Source organism: Emys orbicularis, chromosome 5 (genome assembly GCF_028017835.1).
Source record: "Emys orbicularis isolate rEmyOrb1 chromosome 5, rEmyOrb1.hap1, whole genome shotgun sequence".
Taxonomy (NCBI): Eukaryota; Metazoa; Chordata; order Testudines; family Emydidae; genus Emys; species Emys orbicularis.
Genome location: NC_088687.1, coordinates 141,653,347 through 141,674,807, shown reverse-complemented (window position 1 = coordinate 141,674,807; position 21,461 = coordinate 141,653,347). Strand labels below are relative to the sequence as shown.

General features: G+C 45.1%; 1 protein-coding gene across 1 annotated transcript in view; it reads right to left on the bottom strand.

The window, feature by feature from the left end:
• Positions 1-727: 727 nt before the first annotated feature.
• The window catches only part of EXOC6B (exocyst complex component 6B), a 436,833-nt gene continuing 416,099 nt past the window's right edge, over positions 728-21,461 (bottom strand). The window contains exons 21-22 of the mRNA XM_065404703.1: positions 6,573-6,685; positions 728-854 (exon numbers count right to left, since the gene is read on the bottom strand). Coding sequence (XP_065260775.1) covers positions 728-854; positions 6,573-6,685 — 240 coding nt within the window. The remainder of the gene's footprint in view (positions 855-6,572; positions 6,686-21,461) is intronic.

Sequence of the window (21,461 nt, the reverse complement as noted above, 5' to 3'; positions counted from 1 at the left end):
TTACTCTCAAGCTCTTTCAGGTAGTGTCTTTGCAAAAGACAACAGCAGCTCCTAAAGAGTTATTCCAGATTACAGCATCCAGCCCTGCTCCGCAGGTCCAATTACAGACCTGATGGATCTGTTTAGTGTACTTCTCCTGCCAGGACTCTGCAGACTAAGGATGAAGTTAGCATGCACATCAACAAAACAAAGTGAATGGTTTTGCATTTGTTTGCCCTCCCTTCCTAAATATACCCAATACACTGAGCTCACAAGCCATACTCTTTCCATTTGCAAAGGCGTAGCTGAGCTACAGGAGTGGAGGAAAAGCATTGGAAACCACAATGCTCCCTACATTTTTTTTCTGCACTTGAATAACTTAACAAAAGAAAAGTCAAATGGATTCTCTGAATTTGGTTACAAAAAATCATCTGGGCATGAACTTTTATCTCAAGTTTCAGCCTTTACGGTCAAGATATAAACCCCTGAAAATAGGAGCTTATAGTGGGAAACCACGACCCCACCCTTCATGGCAGCAGTACAAACAATGCCGCGATATCACCATTTGATTATTCACCTAGCAACATTTTTTCATAAGGGTCGGTTCCATGAATACTATACACGTGAATAAAAAAATACATATATTCTCTTTAAACAGGAATCCCAAATCCAGGCGCATGGAGGCTCCAGTGCAGAGATTAGCACTGTCCTGAAATCCCAAAATCCCATCCCAAGCAGCTGACTACCCTCACAAATGGTGGCTGTTGATCAGACTTCGGAGCTGTTTAGCCACAGTGTCTATCAGCTTCTGCTTGTCCCTCTCATTCTTCCGGAACTGCGCAAAGACATTGTTCTTACGGCTGGTGTCTTTCATCCTGTGCAGAGTGGAAACAACCAGTCAGGTTACTTCATCTCACACATCACTGCTAGGTACCTTACCTAAAAAAACCTCCTACAGAACAGCAAGCCTGCATTTCCCTAGGCACACCTTTCAGAAGTGGTGTGCCGAGTCTTCATTTATTCACTCTAATTTAAGGTTTTGCGTGCCAGTAATACATTTTAACGTTTTTAGAAGGTCTCTTTCTATAAGTCTTTAATATATAACTAAACTCTTGTTGTATGTAAAGTAAATACGTTTTTTAAAATGTTTAAGAAGCTTCATTTAAAATAAAATTAAAATGCAGAGCCCCCCGGACCAGTGGCCAGGACCCGGGCAGTGTGAGTGCCACTGAAAATCAGTTCGCGTGCCGCCTTTGGCACGCGTGCCATAGGTTGCCTACCCTTGCCCTAGGCTTTCAAGGACAGCTCTGTTCATACAGTAATTTAATATCCGACACATCCAGAGTAAGGTGACATTCTTGTACTGCCAGAGAGATAGTACATGATCTAGGTCTTTCCCATCTCTGGCTTTTACGATCTGGGTGCAAAAAGGACGTACAAAGCCAGCGCCCAATACCACACTCAGGCATTCCACTGTATAAAAACGTCTACAGATTTGTTCTTTAAACTCTGCGGTCACAAAAAAGAGCCAATCTCATGGCAGAATGTTTATTTATGTGGTACCTTAATGCCAAAGCACTGTCTAGGTTCAGGTTCATCAAGTTCCCCTTCCCTTGCTTAGATCTATGTTGCTGTGTCCATGTAAACTCTTATTAAGTGATAAATGACAATACTGCAACGTAACTGCACAAGAGTCAGGAAATTCAGAAATCTGGAATTAAGCGTATGGCGTTAACTTTTACAACTTAAAATGTATATCACATGTGGCTGAGTTTCACAGCATCTGTGAGGCCACCAAGTTCCTGACTTGTGAGTTTAAAAGATTATGCAATTTTACACACAGGTGGAGTTTCTGCATTGGCCTCCCTGATTTAGGAATATGTTCTTGATGCCTGTATTTTTATTAAAAGTATAAATATGAAAATAAATCACTTATTTGTCTCAGCATCTTCCCTGAGATGCTGGGATCTCCAACTGTGCCAAAGAGAGGGAGAGATAATAATTGAGGGTCAGAAAGTGAAACAGATGCAGCTACATTTCTTCCAACATGCGGAGGTCCAGATTCATGCATGCTTGTATAGGCACATGTAGGGGGCACTGTGTCAGCTGCGCATAGTCTCTATGCACATTGGCAGAGCATATAACATTGGAGGCCATTGAGAGCTAAAGTAGGCAAGCAAGGTTGACAAAAAGTGTCACTCCGAGCCCATTTACAACAGCAGCTGGAGATGGCAATGTACTGGATTCAAAGCAGGTAAGGGTACTCTGTATGTCAAGCTGGAGGTGTAATTTCTAGCATGAGGAGACATACCTCTGCTAGTTCAGACTGAGCTAGTGTGCTAAAAATAGATCCGCGTACGATTCCATCTAAGGCTCTAGGTACATATGCAGGGGACTAGACACCTTAACTAACATCCAGCCCATTGGCCTCAAAAAGCCACCACTGTTTTCTGATAACACCATTGTTTGTAAATTATTATTATTACTATTTTTAATCAGGCCTGTCAGAGGTAATTATCCTCGGGCAAGGCGCACACATTTTCAGACCTGGATACCTAAAATTAGGCAAAAAAAGTAATCTGATTTTCAGAGGTGCTAAGCTCCTATTTAGCTGTCTAAACATGGATTGAGGTGTCTAGCTTTGAGCACCCAAATGGGGAAACAGTGAAAATTTGCAGTTTTCCAAATTAGAGGCTTTTGAGTTATCCAAGCAGAAAACAAACCTCTTTAAACACCTCTGACAGATAAAAAAATCCACTAAGTTCTCATGCTCCTATCTCACAAAAAGAGTGAAATCTGAAACATTCAAAACACCACAAACCTTGGAACTATTAACAAAGGATAACAACAACCTTTATCCCAAAGGATAATTATTTGCTAACGTTATAAATGCCTGAAGACAGGCTTACATTGGGAGTGCTTTTTAACTATATAGCTTGTGACGATTTTACTCAGCAAAGCAAATGCTTTAGTGCACATCTTAAAAGAAAGCGTGTGATTGCCGGAAGCACCATGACATTAATCAGGGAGCATGTACATGATGGGAGATGTTGTTAGTGTTGCTAAGTGCTACAGGAGACAATATTTTTAATACTACAGATTTCATGTTTCATGCTTTGAAGTGTTATTTAAAATAATAATTAGCACTTATATTTGTCCAAGGGGGCTCTGAGTGATTGCAGACAGACACCCTGCATGGCTCCAACTGCTGGATCAGGGCCACAATGAGTAAAATGGATAAAACGATTGTGTCCATTGACATTGTCAACACGCTGATTATTGTGGCAAAGGCAGATAAGCTCGAGCTCTTACATTTGGGGCTGGATCCAAACTTCCTGAAAAGCTGGATGTTACCAGATGGGATTATTTCCCCAAAGATTTAAGTAAACTACAGAAACTGAAGGTGTGTGAAAGCCTGGTATAGTCCATGCCCGGGACCGAATAGAGTAACGACAGTGCATTGTTCTAAAGTATGGCAGAATGCAGGCCTCTGGAAGAATATTGCTTGAGTTTACTAGCTGACACAGAGTATAAAGAGGTATGCCATAGAAAGAAAATTTTTGGAGATGGTTGAATTTTTATATTTGATTACTGTTTGATATGATAATACAGGTTTTAATCCTGCCATCGGTATTGGGCCGACAGACCCGTGAGCCTGCACAGATTCCGACTGATGTCAACTGTAGGATTGGAGTCTTAGCTGTCTGGTGTCTAACGTAATTAACTCTGATTCCAGCAGCTGTGTAATAGGATACTGGGACCTTTGGATGACGTGCATCTATTGCTGATGCAATACAATGCTCAATCGTTACCTAGAAAAGTGACAAAGCAGCATTGTAATGATTTTTTTAAAAACATCTGTGCATTCCTTTGGCAGTTTTATCTGTATTCAAAACATTGTGGGCAGTAAAGCTTATTTAAACTGGGCGCCTGTACTACCACTTGTATGTGGCTGGATTTCTTTCCTCTGGACATAGATTTGAATCCATAAATTGAAGCACATGGGCTTGTGCAAACTGTGATTCATATTAACCCATGCATACAAAGTAATTTCACCTTTATCTGGCTAGAAAAATCTAATCACCATCTTTTTTTTTTTTTTAAACCTTTCCATAAATTCTAAGGGCCACATTTTGTATTTTAAATGTGTATTGTAGGCTCCCAATCATGTCTGAGGGTTCACACCAGCACGGAGGGCAGAGTTTGGTCATAACTATGCGTTTTCACTCAATCCCATGTGGTTAGGCTTCAGCGTTCTGGAGAAATTGCTGAATTCATGGGCCAAGTCCATTTCAACATTAGCTGCAGAAAATTCCATAGAGAATTTGGGTTGAGGGTTGTACTCTATCATGCAAAAAAGCAACCTTTTTTTGAGTGGCCAAACAGTGCTTCAGGAATTGTAAGCTCTTTGGAATAAGGACTGTCCCTTTTATGATGTGTCTGCTCAGTGCCTAGCACAATGGGGGTTATAGGTACCATCATAATAGAGTTAACAATCAAAACAAAGGGAAGTTAAACTTTGTCCCCATCCCAGCCAACAACCACCTCAGATTGAGTCAAGTTTTGTTGAAATGAATCCATAGAAAAGCAACACGGTAAAAGCTCCTCTTTTAGTCGTATTTAGTGCATTTGAGATGATAATGTTACAGGGGGGGAACGGTTTCAAAGAGAGCTTGCATTTAGATCATTTAGTGCTCCATTTAAATCAAACAATAAAGGATTCATTGCAAGGTGAATGTAAAAGCCCAAACGAGCAGCATACTTACACTCGTGATATCCTACGAAAGAGGGGAGATTAGGAAAAGAGATAATCATGAAAATACGTTAAAAAAAATGAACCAGCAGATCAGATTGTCCTGTTGGCAAAGCTAGTTTACGTACAGGTATGGCCGGAATTCTGGTCTCGATGTCTGGGGGAGGAGAGGAAATGTACCCGCGTAAAGTCAATGACTGGAGTTCAGTGTGGAACTCCTCACGAGCCACTGAGACAGCATACGCTTTAGAAGCCATTGGGACTAGTGGTGCGAGATGGAGTCAGCGCTATGTTATACACAGAGTCCACAAGGTGCCTAGAGTCTGATGTGGGTGTAAATAAGGCTGCGGAACCAAGCACCTGAATGTCAGCATGAACCTTACAATCACTTAGCTGAGGTATGTGCCAAGCCATGTGATGCACCGGGGTGTGTCTGGCAAACCACCTGGACACGTGAAACTCACTTTGACTAGATCAAAATGAGGCAAGTCCCGTGACGCTGGCAGGTGGAATTATTTGTTGTGGCTTTTTGAAACAAATACTCTATATGGAGGACTGATGTTCAAATGCTGCACGGGTGATATGGAGACATGGGTGAGGTGTGTTGTAAGTGCCAAGCGTAAGGAGCTCTCCTCCCTCCCCTCCCATGGGTTTCCAGCTAGGCAGGCTAATTCCCGACTGACCAGGGAGTGGATTCCTCACCTTCCATCGACTTCAGTCACTTAATTTACGTGCACCTTGCAGCTCCCACGTGCCTAGCACTTTGCCTGGGGTAAACTGCATCCTGCTAAAGCACTGCTGTTGCCACAGCGTGAACCAAGCCTTGTATGCAGACGGTTATTACCATGCCATGAATAACTCAGCATCTATGTACAGCAGTGCTTTACATGTCCAAAGGACTTGACAAATTTTAATTAACCCCCGTTTTACAGATAAACGGCCACAGTACAATTCTGTGCGGAATTAGCTACTCCCACCCATATGATGTCAGGATGCATATTTTTTGAGGATTGCTGGTGAATAGCTGAAGGGCCGTGCGAAGCAAGATGCAGAAATAATGCAGCCTTCGAACACGCTGGGGGTATTACGAAAATAACACTAAGGCATCTAAGGTGAATGTGAAGCCTAACATTGGTAACCAGCAATTTTCAACACTTAGGCTGGGATTTTTAAAGGTACCTAAGGGAGGTGGGGTGGCTAGCATTACTGGCCCTAGCCACTTGGCGCTACCTACAACTTATGAACACCTGGATGAACAAGGGAAGCAAAAGGTGCTCTCTCTTCATGCTGCCCCAGATCTTTGGAAGTATCATGTCTAAAGACAAAGCCACTTGGGAGCTCTGTCCCGCCCCCATAACTGAGCTCTTAGCATCCCTAGTGTGAAACTGTCTAGTCTTCCCTACAGGGTCGTTGCAGTAGACTACTTTTGGTGGCCACATCAGACACACACAAATACAGGGGAAGCTACTTATAGTAAACTATGAGGAAACTCTGCTCAAAGTAAAGCAGAATGTGTGTCCCAATTGAAAAATATATCGGTATAAAACCTATATAGAATAGAAATTGCTTCAAGGCATGGTGATACGTAGAATGCAGCTCCAGTTAGTGTGAAATAGAGGGACTGGCTGCCAGAGGGACTCTTCCACTGTACACACCAGGATGCAAAGAAGATTGACCCTTTGAACGTAGGCATATGTGCTAGCAAGCAATTTTCCACTTACCTGAGCTCAGCACAGAGTAGGCAGTGTGAATAATGAAATGCATTGCTGGAAACACCCTTGCTTGTTAAAGCAAGTACAGCAGTTGAAACCATCAAAAGAATGTCTTGAGCCATACTCACTTTTCCAGCAGGATAAGGGCTGTCGTTGGGTTCACACGAAGATATTTGCATGTGGGTTGCCCGTAGTCAGCCAAATACGTCGACCAGTCCCACAGGATGAACAGATCTAGAAGCTGCAACAAAAACAAAACTGCCATGTGATGAATACATTTTTTTTTTTTAAAGGTCAGAGGGTCCACCTAAAAGCTACCAAGGGATCAGGCTAGCAGGATCGCCTAGAGAAGAATTTTTAAAATGCTTTGCAAACGAGTTAATTTAGCTTCACAGCACCCCTGGCAAGCTTGGTAAACACTACCTCCGTTTTACAGAGGGGAAACTGAGGCACACAGCGGTTAACTGACGTGCTCAGACTCACAAAGCAAGTCAGTGCCAGAGCCAGGAATAGAAACCCGGTGTCCTGTTACCATAATCACAAGACCATCCATATACAGATGTTAAAGTCATATTAAGTTCCTCCCTTCTTCAACTACACTACCTGATACTTCATTTGAACTGTGCCAAGGAAGATATTTCCAGCCATACACATTACAGAGTAGAGCTAGGTGAATAACTGATTTTTCAGTTCATCCAGGAAACCGAAAAATCAGGGAAAATATTTGGTTCTGAAAATGTTTGGAATTTGTCCGCAAATTGGTAGGGCCAGCAAACCACTGTGTGTGTGTGTGTGTGTGTCCGTCCGTCTGTCACAACCTTTAGCCCAGTGATTAGGGCACTCACCTGCAATGGGAGTCTCAGGTTTGAATCCTCACTCTGGATCAGGCACTTAAACTCAGCTCTCCTCATTCCCAGGTGAGTGCTCTAACCTGCAGGTTATTCTGCGGTGCATTGCTCTCTCTCTCTCTCTCAGTGGGTCAGAGAAAGAGAGAGAATGGCTCTGTAGCCTAAGAACATAAGACCGGCCACACTGGTTCAGACCAAAGGTCCATCCAGCCCAGTGGTGATTAAAACACTCATCTGCAGGGTAGAAAAAGATATGGGTTCAAATCTTCGCTCCTGGATTCAAAGGAGGAATTTGAATCCACCTCTCCTACTGCCCAGCTGAGTGCCTTAATCACCAGTCTGTAGAGACACAAGGTGGGGGAAGTAGTATCTTCTACTGGACCCAGGGCCGGCTTTAGGCCGATTCCCCCGATTCCCCGGAATCGGGCCCCGCGGGTAAGAGGGCCCCTCGCCTTAGGCTCACCCGGCAGCGGTCCGCTCCAGCAGCATTTTGGTGGCGGGGGGAGGGGGGCACTCCAGGGTCTTTGGAGGAATTTCGGCGGCGGAGGGGTCCTTCAGTGCCGCGGAAGACGCGGAGCGGACCCCCCGCCGCCGAAGTCCCAGATCACAGAATTGGACCCCGCAGGTCCTAAAGCCGGCCCTGACTGGACCAACTTCTGTTGGAGAAAGAGACAGCTCTCAAGCTCACACAGAGCTGCTCTTCAGGCTAGAGAGTCATTTTCACTCTCCTCTCTCTCTTTGGCCCAGTGAACATTTAAGTATTTATACAAAGTGGAACAGCGTCAATAGGAAAACTGTATCCCCTGGTTTTCCCACATCCCAGGCAAGCGCCTCAATCAATGAATGGACTGAAAGTTATCAAGGGGACATATGGGCATGCGCACACCCAGTTTGCTGACCCTCAAAAAATAACCACTCACCCCAGCAGAAACCATTGGGTCAAGTTTGCAAATAGTTTCAGTTCCATCAAAACTGCATTTTTCAGCGAATAAACGATTTGTCCAAAAAACCTCTGTAATAGAGTGCTGGAAGCGTTCCAAAAGCTTTACAAAGGTCTCCACTACTGTGGAGTGGAGGGGAGATAGGTGCCCAAAAGTTCAGACATTATCCAAGCATAATGTGTCTACAAAACTGGACTGGTTTGCGCAGGTGCTTTCCAGCCATTCTGCTTCTGGGTGGAATGCCCTAGCAGTTCCAGCTGGAGGCCGGAAGGGAAGACAGATGGTTTCACAGATGTCTGAGAATCTTGGTTCTGAAGCACTGGACAAAGGTGCAGGGTGGTACATTCTTCTTTGAACCATTTCACAAAGCCATAAAATCAACACATGCATGTGCCATGCACACACTTTCACTGTGCCAGGTGTTCCCTCTAAACCCTGATGGCTGCCCACTGTCAACAAAGACCCTGCTAACCTTGATCCTGGGTGAGGAAATAATCATGCTAATGGAATAGTTTTCTCAGGAGCCACTTTCAAACCTGGGATTCAAAGGAACACGTTCAAACTCTCCTCCCTGAACTCCAAAGACCAGTGACTAATCAAAGACATCTGGGAGCTTTCACCCTCCCACCTCGGAGACGTATGCTGCATTGTTCAAATATTTGACATTCAAGTTCACCTACTTGACATTCAGTTCCACATCTTTCGCGGACATAATTTGATCGTCTTTTGCAGTCATACTTGACAACACTGTTTATCCTCTATGAATGTCAAGGCTTCTGGATGGCGTCTGGCTCCCGCCTCAGACACAAAGATGCTTAAGCTTCTCTTCCCCATGCTGCACTTTTAAACTTTGAGATCTTGGCTGCAGCGAGGGTGTGAATTAAGCGGAACTATGATCAGACGTGCCTTTTACACCCTAACTTCAATCAAAATGACAGTGCATCCAACAATATGCTTATGCACATTGGAAGGCCACATAACACAAGCTGGCTGAAGAAACGGCAACAAGCGTTTTTTCCAAATGAATTTGGTGTAATGAATGTAAAATATAGAAGAAAAAATCATTTTTGGATAAGCAGGTGCATTTCAGTGATCCTTCATGACTGACATTTCATGCCACACTTTGGGATCCTGAGAGACAAAAGCCTGTGTGCTGTATATGTGTAAAGGATTTTATTAAATTAACTGCCCTGATGAATGGAACTGTATGTCGGGAGAAACCATGTTCCAGCAGGGGAAATTTACTCATGATTTTTAAGACCAACCCCTACTTTCCCTTGTGTTGTCTTATTTCACAGGACACTGAATTATCCTACTGCAGTGATTCTCAATCTTTTTTCATATTAGGACCCTCTTTTCCATACGAGGAGCCTTCCTTTCATTTAGCGGAGATCCAGAAAGGACTTTTTCACAATATGGAAAGAGCAGGGTGCTCACGACCCCCAGGTTGAGAAACCTTCTCCTAGAGAAAGGCATTACCATTATTCTACTCATATGAAAGTTAAGGTGCTGGTTAAATAGGAAAATTATGGATGCATAATTTCTCCTTCCCCTTTTTACCTTTTATCCTCACTTTTTTTCTTGAGGAGAGATTGCAAACTTCACACCCACTCGCCTTCCCCTGGTCTCAACACCCTTATAGCCACTGCAGATCCCATGAGAAGAACAGCCCAGCTATTTTATCTAGCAGTTAACGTCCTGAAGTAAATCAGGACCATAGAGAGCCCATTGTGCCTGCGTCTCCATGGTTTTCCTCCGGGCTCTAGTGCTGTTTAACAACACAGCCCACCACACAAAAAAAGGGATTTGGCTCCATGAGGACCTCAAGGTACAAAACAAAAATGTGCAACAAGATTCTTTTTGACTATGTAGGTCACAGCAAAGAAAACAGACTGTGGGGAACAATCCCGCGCTGGCGGGGGGAGGGATGGATTAGACGGGACCTTATAGGTCTTTTCCATCTCTCAATTCTATGCGCCATTGTACAGTGGGTCAGCTCCAGCTCATTGTGTTAACTGCAAACTGAAGTTCAACATCAACGGCAGGAGTTTTTCCAAACAGAAACATTGAAAAGCCTTAAAGAAACAAATGCTTAAATATGATTTCATGTTCTCGTTTCACATATTTGCAGAATAATGGGGTCAGAACCTTCTCTTCAGATTTATTGAGTCTGCCAGGAAATCATATATATACTGTACCATAATATCTACTGACAGCTCGGGACTCAGCGACACAGGAACGCACTACATTGCCAGGGCGCACACTGACACAAAACACCACAGCCTTGCTTCCCTACAAATTGGTGTCTCCAGACCCTCCACCCGGCCAGGCAGTGACATGCGTGGAGTTGAACTAAAATCCCAAAGCGGAGGGAGAGAAATACAGAGAGGCACAGACGAGGCTTTCAAAGGAGATTTGAAGAAAGCTGGAGAGCGATGAGGCGGAAGGATACAGGGAGCTCTTCCAAATGAGATGTTCTGCAGTGGAGGCAGTGCTCATGCAAGAGGGTGTGAATGGAAAGAGACCAATACACAGATCCTGACCTTGGTGACACTGGTGTAAATCCAAAATAACTCCACCGAAGTCACCAGAAGAGAACAGTACCTGGCCCGAGGTGCGTACGGTACGCTACAGCAAGCGCATGGATAGGTGTTAAAATCAAGGGGGATATTTTTCATCTGGGTATTCACTGTAATGCTGGGCAGACAGTGGAGCTGTCTGAGGGTGGAGGTGACATGAGCATGAGCAGCAGTAGTATTCGGCACACACTGGGCTTGGGAGAGCTTGCGCTTGGCTAGACGCTCAGAAAAGGGAGTTTCATAGGCACAGTGTGTTCTTTTAAACAGCACATTGGTTTGGAGACTCGTTTTTAAGTGTAGGGGAAGCAAGGAGGGGGAAAGGAGTTGAACGGAAGTTGAAAAGGCAGAGTTGGGCTTGCGGCTGGTTGAAGCTGGCGCCTCCTGAAGGGAACACGTATTTAGTCTGGAAAGGAACACGTCTGGAACACGTAGTTAGTCTTCATCTTTTTCCAAGATGAAGTGCAGTATCTGCTTTCCCAGTGTCTTCCCGTGCCTGGGACCTGGATGAGGGCTGGTTGGCTAGGACCCAATCCTGGCAAGACCGAGGTGATGATGGCTAGCTGGGGGAAATGTCCTGAGGAGACAGGCGTGATACCTGCCCCTTGCTTTTTGTTAAGGTGTATGTGGATGGGTGCCATCCCAGAGTGTCCCCTGGTGGCCTGGGATGGCCCTGCAGGTACTTCCTCAGTTCCCTCTTGCGTTCTTTGCAATAACTGACTCTTAAGACCGGAATAAGAAGATTCCCCCTTGTGGGATCTTATTCATTCAGTCTGTTACTGACTACAGACCCGTTGGCCCCCCAGTTCCAGCTCTTTGCCCCCCTGGTTCAGGAGTCCAGCAGCCCTCCTTCTTGGGGGGTTTGTATGATAATCCAAGCAAAATCCCACTCCCTGCCCCACAGCGCCTTCCTGGGGCCTTGCGGCTTTCAGCTCTTCCCAGGCTCTGTTCAGTCTCTCCTCCCATAGCCTCTCCTGGGCTCCACTCCCTGCTCTCCAGTGAGCAGCAACGCTCAGGGCTCGCTTCCTTCTTTGGCATCTTTCCTTCTCTCCCCTGCAACCCAGGCCTCTTCCTTATTTACCCCAGAGGCCTTACTGGGTCACATGATCCATTTTCCCCAGCGGGGGAGGCAAGTTAACCATGTTGCAGGTGGGGCTGAGACCATCTCCTCTTAAAGGGCCAGCCACCCAGTGACTGTGAACAAGCCAAGAGTGCTATTTTCACCTAAGCCTGGTGAAGAGTTTCCTTTTCGGGGGCTGGACCTTGCCTCATCCGTGGGCATTTCTGCAGTGCTCTCTGCATGGGGCTGCAAAAGTGAAGACTGTTCTCATCTTCAGTTGCTAGCTGCTTACTTAGTGGCATGTCTTGCAGGGGGTGTATGACATGGCAGGTAGTTTCCACTAGCCATTATTTCAACTCAGAATGTAATTCAAGGTGCTGGAGTGGATTAGATCCTCCCGTTTGAGTCCTGGATACCTTACCCTCCCACACCCACCCACTCTCCCCATACTGAGATCATCCCAGGCACTCATGCTAACAGCTGCCAGATTCAAACAGTGAGCATTTTCAGGGGAAGGTACCTACCTCCCACTGGGGTGAGAGGGTTTGAATTTGTTGACCTTCCAGACACTTCGCAAGGCCGATCTGCTTATGGCTTTTGCTGGAAGATTTAGCAGAGTAAATTCGGATGATATAGCAGGGAGAGTTGTTTGGTTTTTTTAGTCCACTCTGTTGTGTAATTGAGACGTCTCCAGTTGCATGCATCGCTTAGGGACCATGACCAGCGGATTTTAAAAGAATGTAATAAATAAAAAACATCTTATATGCATGCAAATGCCATTGCTAGGTCTGGGTCTTCCCTCAGTGATGGAGACAGCCAAGAGCCAAAATGTGACAGTGATGGATAGTCCGTGTATTTTACAGCTGTTTACCCACATCCATCTCGTGAGATCGGCAGGCCTGTGGGTACATGGGCTGGGCAGGCTTACACCTCTGGACTCTGGCTTCTTTATATGGCACAGTTTGAAGGCATCTGCCGTGTTTGTACAGTGGCACAGCTTTGCTGTAAAGTGGAGTGTTTTGTATTCCTCAGCAGATGAGGGAGGGAGGCCCTGAAGTAGGAAGTCTTATGGGTGAGCTGTCTCGAGACGATTTATCTGTCACATAAATGTAGTTTTATTGGTTTTACTGTTTAAACTTTTCACCTCTGCAGCTAAATCTGAAAGTTAAAGGGGGGAAGAAAGGTTTGTGCACAGACATTCATGCAGCCCCGCTGCTCGCAGAGTTCAGTATGTGCCTTCTGGGGGAAATTCCAAAATAAAATATGCAAATACCATTAATTCTTTAAACCAAAGAGTCTACTTTTCAAGTCCATAAATCAAACTCGACAGCACACACACTGGGAAAAAAAAAAGGGGGAAAAGAAAGAGGAGTATTTCCCATTATGCTACTAAACTGCACTAACTGCACTCAGAGCAGAGCAGACGGCTCCTGGGCTACGTGCAAGATGATCAGTGACTGCTCACCTGAGGCACATCGGCGACAGCACGCCATGGAAGTAAAGAAGTACACACACTCTCTCTCTCTCTGGAGAGTTGCTATACTTGGAAGCAATTTAAATCCTCCTTGAAAGTTAGGGCCTGAAAAAGGATCAGGTCCTTTTTATACCCATAGGCAGCACAGCTGCAGCGGGAACTTGCTCGTTCTGTCTCGCTAGTGACTCTGACCTGCATGGATTCCACCCAACTCACACCAGCCTCGGGGCACGGTACAACCTCTCCAACCACACTAAAGAGGATGAAACTGGTTCTGATGGCCCAGAGAGAAGTAGCCACATTGGAAAGAGAAAAGAAAAATGGGCCAAAGGGGCTGGGGATTTGAGATGTGGTGGAAAACCATAAGGTCTAAGGTGAAAACTGATCTGCACTGAAAGGCCCTGCACCATCTACAGACAGTCTCTATGGGATGTGCCCAGGGAGGGAGTTCCAGAGATGGGATCCCTGAGCCATGAAGGCCCTTCCCCCACTGGATGAAACTGAAAGTGAGATCTACCTCACCTCTGGGTTTGCTGCATGGCAGAATGGGAAATGAAACATAAATAAACAAACCAAAATCAGCCAGTCAACTTCAGCCACCCAAATCCCACTCAGACTCCTCCCTCAGATTCCAGTTTCCCTGGGACTTTTTGGAAATATATTTCTTGTCTGAACTGGCACAGTTTTGACAAACAGCACCCAAAGACAACACTACCTTGGATTCGCAACAAGGCTTTCAACTTTCCATAGCCTTCCGCCTAAGAATCTTCTAGTGCTCTGTGAACGTGAGCAAATTCATATTCACCCCCCACCCCCAGAGGGACGTATTACTATTCCCATTTTACAGATGGGGAAACAAAGGGACACAAGTGAAAGTCCTGCTCCCCTTGACTAGCAGGCAAAACTCCATTGATTTTAACCTGAGTAGGAGCAGGCCCTAAGTGAGATGCGTACGGTCACACAGGAAATCTGCCTCAGGGACAGATTTCTTGACTCCTGACCACCATTCCCCTTCTAAGGAGAGAGTTATGTAGCAGGGCTGTGCATTTGCGTTCTGTAAAACCAGATTACACGTAATTATCTCAGTACTTGCCCGTCGCCATAGCACAGAGGTGCCAAAACCTGGCGGCCGCCTCATGGATTTTCAATTACAGGATGGTAGAAAAAACACCCCTGAAGCCGACATCTCACTTTCTATCAGCTCCACAAGAGTCATCGTGAACCTCTTAAAAGATTAAAAACAAACGTACAAAACTACAAATAAACTAATGCTAGAAACCACTCTCGGCCCCACCGCGCAGAGATTATTTCTTTTCGGACTATGCAGCAAGACCAGTGAGATGACTGGAAAAGAAGCTCCTTTGCCAACACAGATGCAAAGTTTAAATGTGTCAACCACTCCTGGGGAGAGGAAATGGATAATAAAGTAGGAAATAAACTTCCTCTTCAATAAAGTCCAAATTAGGAAAAATTCTAGTTTTCACACTCCTACTGCCCTTCCAGTCACTGTACAGCAGGAGATACAGGCTTAATCTCTATTAGGAGTTTGTTGATTTTCCATGGTGCTCAGGAATCGTGTATCATAGTGAAGCCAGTCTGCGAGGCATCCCCAGAAACATTATTCCCTGACAAGCCTCTCTCAGAGGCGCACTAACCACTATTCAAACAAACACACACACACACACACCATTAGCAAAAAATAGGCTGCAAAGGTAAAGATGAATAAAGTCCGTTAACTGGCAAATCCTTTAACCTGTTTAAACAAATTTAAAACACAATTATCCTGGATTTTCTTCCATCAGGTTGAACTAAAGGAATTATAGTTAACTCGATGCATCTTCAAGCAAGAGACAGTCAGGTGCCTGGAAGAGTCAGACCTGGATCTAGGCAGTGCCAATAACAGGTCCCTGCAATCTTGCCTCAGAAGGAGGTTTTATTGGGCGGTGGATTCAGTAAGCAAATGGATTAGCAAAAAGGAACAGCTGTGCTAGAAGGGTATGTTAGCCAAGGCTTTCCTGAATAGTATCAAGGTCTTCTACTTACCCGGCATGCCAGGGCTCAGATCAGCCTAACACCCTCCCACTATCATCTGGTGCACAAGTCTAACACTAATGCTTTGGCTCTTAAACCTAAAATAGGGTCATTTTCCCAGCCCTGCTCTTGGTCTTCAAGATAGAGGCTAGTAAACAACAGAAGTCTTCTCTCTACACTAGGGATCTACATCTGCAGTTTGAAATTGGACCCAGCTCTAAAAAGCTGCAGCATCTCTTCTTCCCCAACCCTTTCCATTCAGGTAACCTACCACACATGGCTTTGGCCAGAATGGACTGTCAGGTGTCTCCACTTTATTCTGTCTGCTCCCATCAAGGAGGATGAGCAGCCTTTTGCTTGCTGCCTTCTATGTACCAGTAGTTTTTTAGTCTTCATGCTGCCCAAAGACCTTCTTAAGTTAGGCTATTTAACACTGAGCTTTTCTTAAAATTTCCCACCCTTGCTATCCATTGCGCAGCTCCACTGGTGACAGCAACAGTGCGGGCTCTAATATAAATAAAGAACTTGCCTTCTTACCACCGTGCCATCGAACCCCGCCCAAAGCAAGGTCAGGACCCTTTCCAACGGACCCTTAGAACAACCACGTAAGGCAGGGGTGGGCAAACTTTTTGGCCCGAGAGCCACATTGGAGATGCAAAACTGTATGGAGGGCTGGGTAGGAAAGGCTGTGCCTCCCCAAACAACCTGGCCCCTGCCCCCTGCACGACCCCTCCCACTTCCTGCCCCCTGACTGCCCCCCTCAGAACCCCCGACCCATCCAGCCCCCCTAGGCTCCTTGTCCCCTAACCGCCCCCTCCTGGGACCCCCCACCCCTAACTGCTCCTGGGACCCCACCCCCTATCCAACCCCCCTGCTCCCAGTCCCCTGACTGCTCTGACCCCTATTCACACCCCCGCCCCTTGACACGCCCCCCGGGACCCCACGCCTATCCAACCGCCCCATTCCCCGTCCCCTGACCCCATTCACACCCCCGCCTCCTGACAGGCCCTCCCGGGACTCCCACGCTTATCCAACCCACCCCCTGTCCCCCGTCCGCCCCCAAGAACCTCAGCCCCATCCAACCGCCCCCTGCTCCCTGTCTGCCCCCCGGGACCCCCCCGCCCCTTATCCAACCCCCCGGCCCCCTTACCATGCTGCTCAGAGCAGCATGTCTGGGAGCCGCACCGCCTGGCTGGAGCCAGCCACACTGCTCGGCAGGAGTGCGCGGCAGCATACCTACAGGGGAGGGGTCGGGAGCTCAAGGGACAGGCAGGATGGTCCTGCGGGCCATAGTTTGCCCACCTCTGACGTAAGGCCTTGTCTACATTAAAAAGAATTATCCTTGCTTGCCAATAGATGATAGCAACAAATACAGCTGAATCAGTGCTGACCATGGTTTTTGTCCTTGTCTATGCTTGCAGCTAAACTATGCTCCTTATCGGTTCCAGCTCCACCCGTTGTCAGCAATATAGAATTCTGTAACGTAGAAAAGCCTTAAGAGAGTCCGAGATCAGCAGCCACAGAGCAGCAAATTCAAATAATTGATTTTGGTGACGTTTCAATTATTCCTACTGGGAAAATAATATTTAGAGATAAAGAAAAACTCCTTTATTGCAGGAGTGACTGAGAGTTTGGACAAAGTTAGCACTAAGAAGAAAAGGCACCAGGAATTTGGTGTTAGTTCATTTACTTGTGAAAAAGAAAAGAGTGAAATTCTGGTTTCACTGAAGGCAAAGAGAGTTTTATCACTGACTTCAGCTCAGCCAGGATTCCACCCAAACTCTTTTATGAACCCTATTACCATAGTATGTGAGTGTCTCAAAATCTTCAGTGCATTTAACTCCACAACCCCCTGCGAGGTAAGGAGGTTCTATTATCCCCATTTTACAAATGGAAAATCCAGGCACAGAGAGAAAGTAAATTGTACGTATGCTAGAAAGTCAGGATGCTAATTTAATACTCTGAATTTTTCTGTCTTCTTTTAAGTTCTTTAAATGAAACAATTCTTGGAAGCAACAAGAGAAAAATCTGGAAGGGTTACGCGGAAGGGCCAGAATTTAATGGAGCAAAATTTGAGACTGACCACACCCTATTCTGTCCAGTCTGGATTATTTTTGGATTCATTATTGCCTGTTTATAAGATTCTGTATTTCTTAAATTGGGTTTCCAGTGGAAGGACTCCAGAAACATTTTAGTCTGCACATTGTATATAAAGGTTTTCTGTTTTTCCATCTGTAAATGTTCATAACTTATTGGGATGAATATCCCTGGATTTCCATTTACTTTGAAGTTATAGTGAAATTACAGTGTGAGATCTTTTGTTTTCTTCAGAGGTTTATTACAAGATTCTTGTTAAAATCTTAGGCATGCTGCTATTGATATGGTTTATTGTGTGCTTTCGGTTGTGAATGACTTTTCTGTTTTTCTGGGAAGATAACAGTTGGGTTTTTTTGGTTAATAAATATTAATTTATTGATTTCTGGAGTCTTTAAAGCATGTCTGTGAAAAAGAAATGACATTCCAGTAGCCTGTGAGACTAAACTGAAGAACTGGAGGTGAGAGCTATAACTCTGGTCAGAATTCAAGAAGTCTGATGGTAGAGCAATATGAGCTCATGGGCAGGAATTAATGTGTCAGATTCTGGTGATAATCTTGAAGATTTTTGGAAATTCCCTTAGGGATGGATCCTATGCCCCCCTGAAGTCCATAGCAAAGCTCTCAGTGACTTTAATGGTGCAGGATCAAGACCTCAGTCACTAAGTAACAGGACTGGTGCCTGCAGGGAACGCTAAAGCAAATTCGAGGGAAATCTCAAGGTTCCAGACCCATTATAAAGCGACATCTAGAGCTGGTTGAAAAAGGGTGAAAATTTTTCATGAGAAACGGAATGAAAATTGGAATTTCAAAGTTAAAAAAATCCAAGTTAGCGATAGTGACAACTGATTGGCTAGGGAATATTCTGAAAGGGCAATTAACAAGAGTTCACAGCGCTGGATTGATTAGTCAATTTGCACTCTGATAAATGGTCACACCCATCAACTTATTTATGCGGCACCATCTTTCCAGGTAAAGAAGATGGCAAAATTCCTGCCCTTAGGATTCTACAATCTAAATAAAACAAATAGACAATATGGGGAATGGACAACAGAAAAGGAGATAAGAGACTGCTCATGGGGGAATGCTATGGTGCACTTCTACAGCACCTTCTATCCAAGGGCCACTCTGTGCTTGGTAAATGTTAAATTTAGGTTCCCTACACCCCTGCAGAGTAGATAAATATTATTATCTCTGTTTTACACATGAGAGAATTGAGTCGCACTAGAGTTTAGTGGCAGAATTGGGAAGAGAATCCAGTGCTCCTGACTTCCAGTGCTACTGTTATTCCAACAACCTCCCCCACTACCCCCGTTCAGATGTTGCGCTGCGCTTCAAATTCCCCTTGCTTTTCTCTCCCAATACAATTATGGTGAGCGAGGAAGTGTGTTGTGCCACGGCGCAGCTTTGCAGCAAAGTGCCCAAAGAAAGGAGTTTTAAGGAGGAATTTGCCAGGAAGTGGGGAGGGGAGGAACAACAAGGAAAACATCTTTAGGAGTTATTTTTCCTTCTCATTCTTTACATTTTTTTCTCCAGACTTTAGGAGCCAAGGAGTTCTTAAAGTCTGTCACCGGCTTCTGCAGACTGGCACATGCAGTTGTCAGCCAGCCCTGAACTCTGCAAGAGAGTTCTCCATCTCAGCTGCTGGCTGCCTTTCCAGACCAATTTCTATGGAAACGGAGTTCACATCAGGGAAAAAAAGGTAAGGATTGGAAATACTGATGGCTCTTAAAACCAAACACTCTCCTGTACCTTGTTTGCATCACCCGATCCCCATTTTTACAATAACAGACCTGAGAAGGGCACCAGCAGCTGGCAAGGAGAGAGCTCACCCTTGAATGTTTCAGCTGCTAACTAGAGCCCTTTAATTTGGAAGAAGAAAAAAAAGTTTAAAATTCATTTTTTAAAGTAATTACAAAAAAATATGCCCTTATATACCAAAAAGATTTTCAGAAGGGAAATAGACTGGTCAGAGGACAGGAAATGGGATCTGAAGTCTTTGATCTCTGGTGCAGGTCAGTAGCGACCAAAATTTAACAAAACAAATACTACTCTTTAGCACTTATATATAGTGTCTCCATCTAAGCATCCCCCAGGTGGGTTACAAGCAATGAACGCCCCACAGCAAATCCTCTGAGGTAGGTTTTACTATTCCCGCAGTACCAATTGGGAAAGTGAGACACACAGAGGATACATGACTTGCCCATAGCCACGCATCAAGTCATTGGCAGAGCTCAAAACCGAAGTACTGATTCCAGTTCCCATGCTCTCTCTATATCCATACAAAGCTACTCTCTGGTCTTGTTTGTTTATTTGCACTATTAGAAACTTGGAAATGGTCCTTTTTTGTAAAAAACAAAACAAAACAAAAAAACACTTTTACAAATACAGGCAGAGATGACCTGTACCTGCGGATAGTGGGGAAGGGGGAAAGAGTGAGGGCAGCAGCTTAAGCAGATGTTATTGAGCATGCTCACTCAGTGTGAACATGCTCAGTACAAACCAAGCAGCAAATCTGGGTGGCATGTAACCCTGCAAAGAATCATAGAATATTAGGGTTGGAAGAGTCCATCTAGTCCAACCCCCTACTCAAAGCAGGACCAACACCAACTAAATCATCCCAGCCAGAGCTTTGTCAAGCCAGGCATTATAAACCTCTAAGGATGGAGATTCCACCACCTGCCTAGGTAACCCATTTCAGTGCTTCACCACCCTCCTAGTGAAATAGGGTTTCCTAATATCCAACCTAGACCTTCCCCCACTGCAACTTGAGACCACTGCTCCTTGTTCTGTCATCTGCCACCACTGAGAACATCCAAGCTTCATCCTCTTTGGAACCACCCTTCAGGTAGTTGAAGGCTGCTATCAGAGGCTCACTCTTCTCTTCTGCAGACTAAATAACCCCAGTTCCCTTAGCCTCTCCTCGTAAGTCATGTGCCCCAGCCCCCTAATCATTTTCGTTGCCCTCCACTGGACTCTCTCTAATTTGTCCACATCCCTTCTGTAGTGGGGGGACCAAAACTGGACGCAATACTCCAGATGTGGCCTCACCAGTGCCGAATAGAGGGGAATAATCACTTCCCTTGATCTGCTGGCAATGCTCCTACTAATGCAGCCCAATATGCCGTTGGCCTTCTTGGCAACAAGGGCACACTGCTGACTCATATCCAGCTTCTCATCCACTGTAATCCCCCTGCATGCCCCGTCCCACACGTCGCCTCAATATAGGCAACTTTTCTGAGCAAAAATAGGCTCATGAGAACTAGAGACCACTTACTGCACAACCACTTACACATACATTTATCTACACGTTCACACAATTTATTTACTAATAACATTCCAGATGACTCAAAATGCAGAAGCTCTTTCTCCTTCATTCTACTAGTCAAGTTATGTTGCTCACAAAGCAGCAATCCTACAACGATCTAGCGCATGCCACCCAGCCCTCACAGGTAACCCTAAAATAAAAAGAAAGGGGAAAAAATAGCTTTAAGTATCCAGTTTCTAGTGGAGATATGCTGCATGAACCTATAGTGCCTGGATACTCGTAGCAAGCATGTTTTTGGTTTAGAGGCTGATAAAAACGATTTTACCATGTTGTGACATTTCAGCAGTAAATCTAAGATACAGGCCTATATAGCAGTCAAGTTTTGTATACACATTTTTGGAGATGGGCTGAGCTTCTTGGAAGACTTTAATGTCCCCCATTAAAATTTCAACATCTACTGGACAAGTGCAGCCATGATGTAGTGCCTAGATACTTAGGCAAACGGGATTCTGGAATGCCTAAGGGACAAATCCCACCACCCTTATTCACACGGCATAATATCGTACTCTGGTGAATGGTCCCATTGGTTTAAATGGGATTATTCAATGAGGAAGGTACTATTCGATGTAAGGGTGAGGTAATCTGGACCATCCAGCAGGTATGATCCTCCTTTCTCATGCATGGGAAACTCATGACTTGATGCACATACTTGAATAAAACCCAAA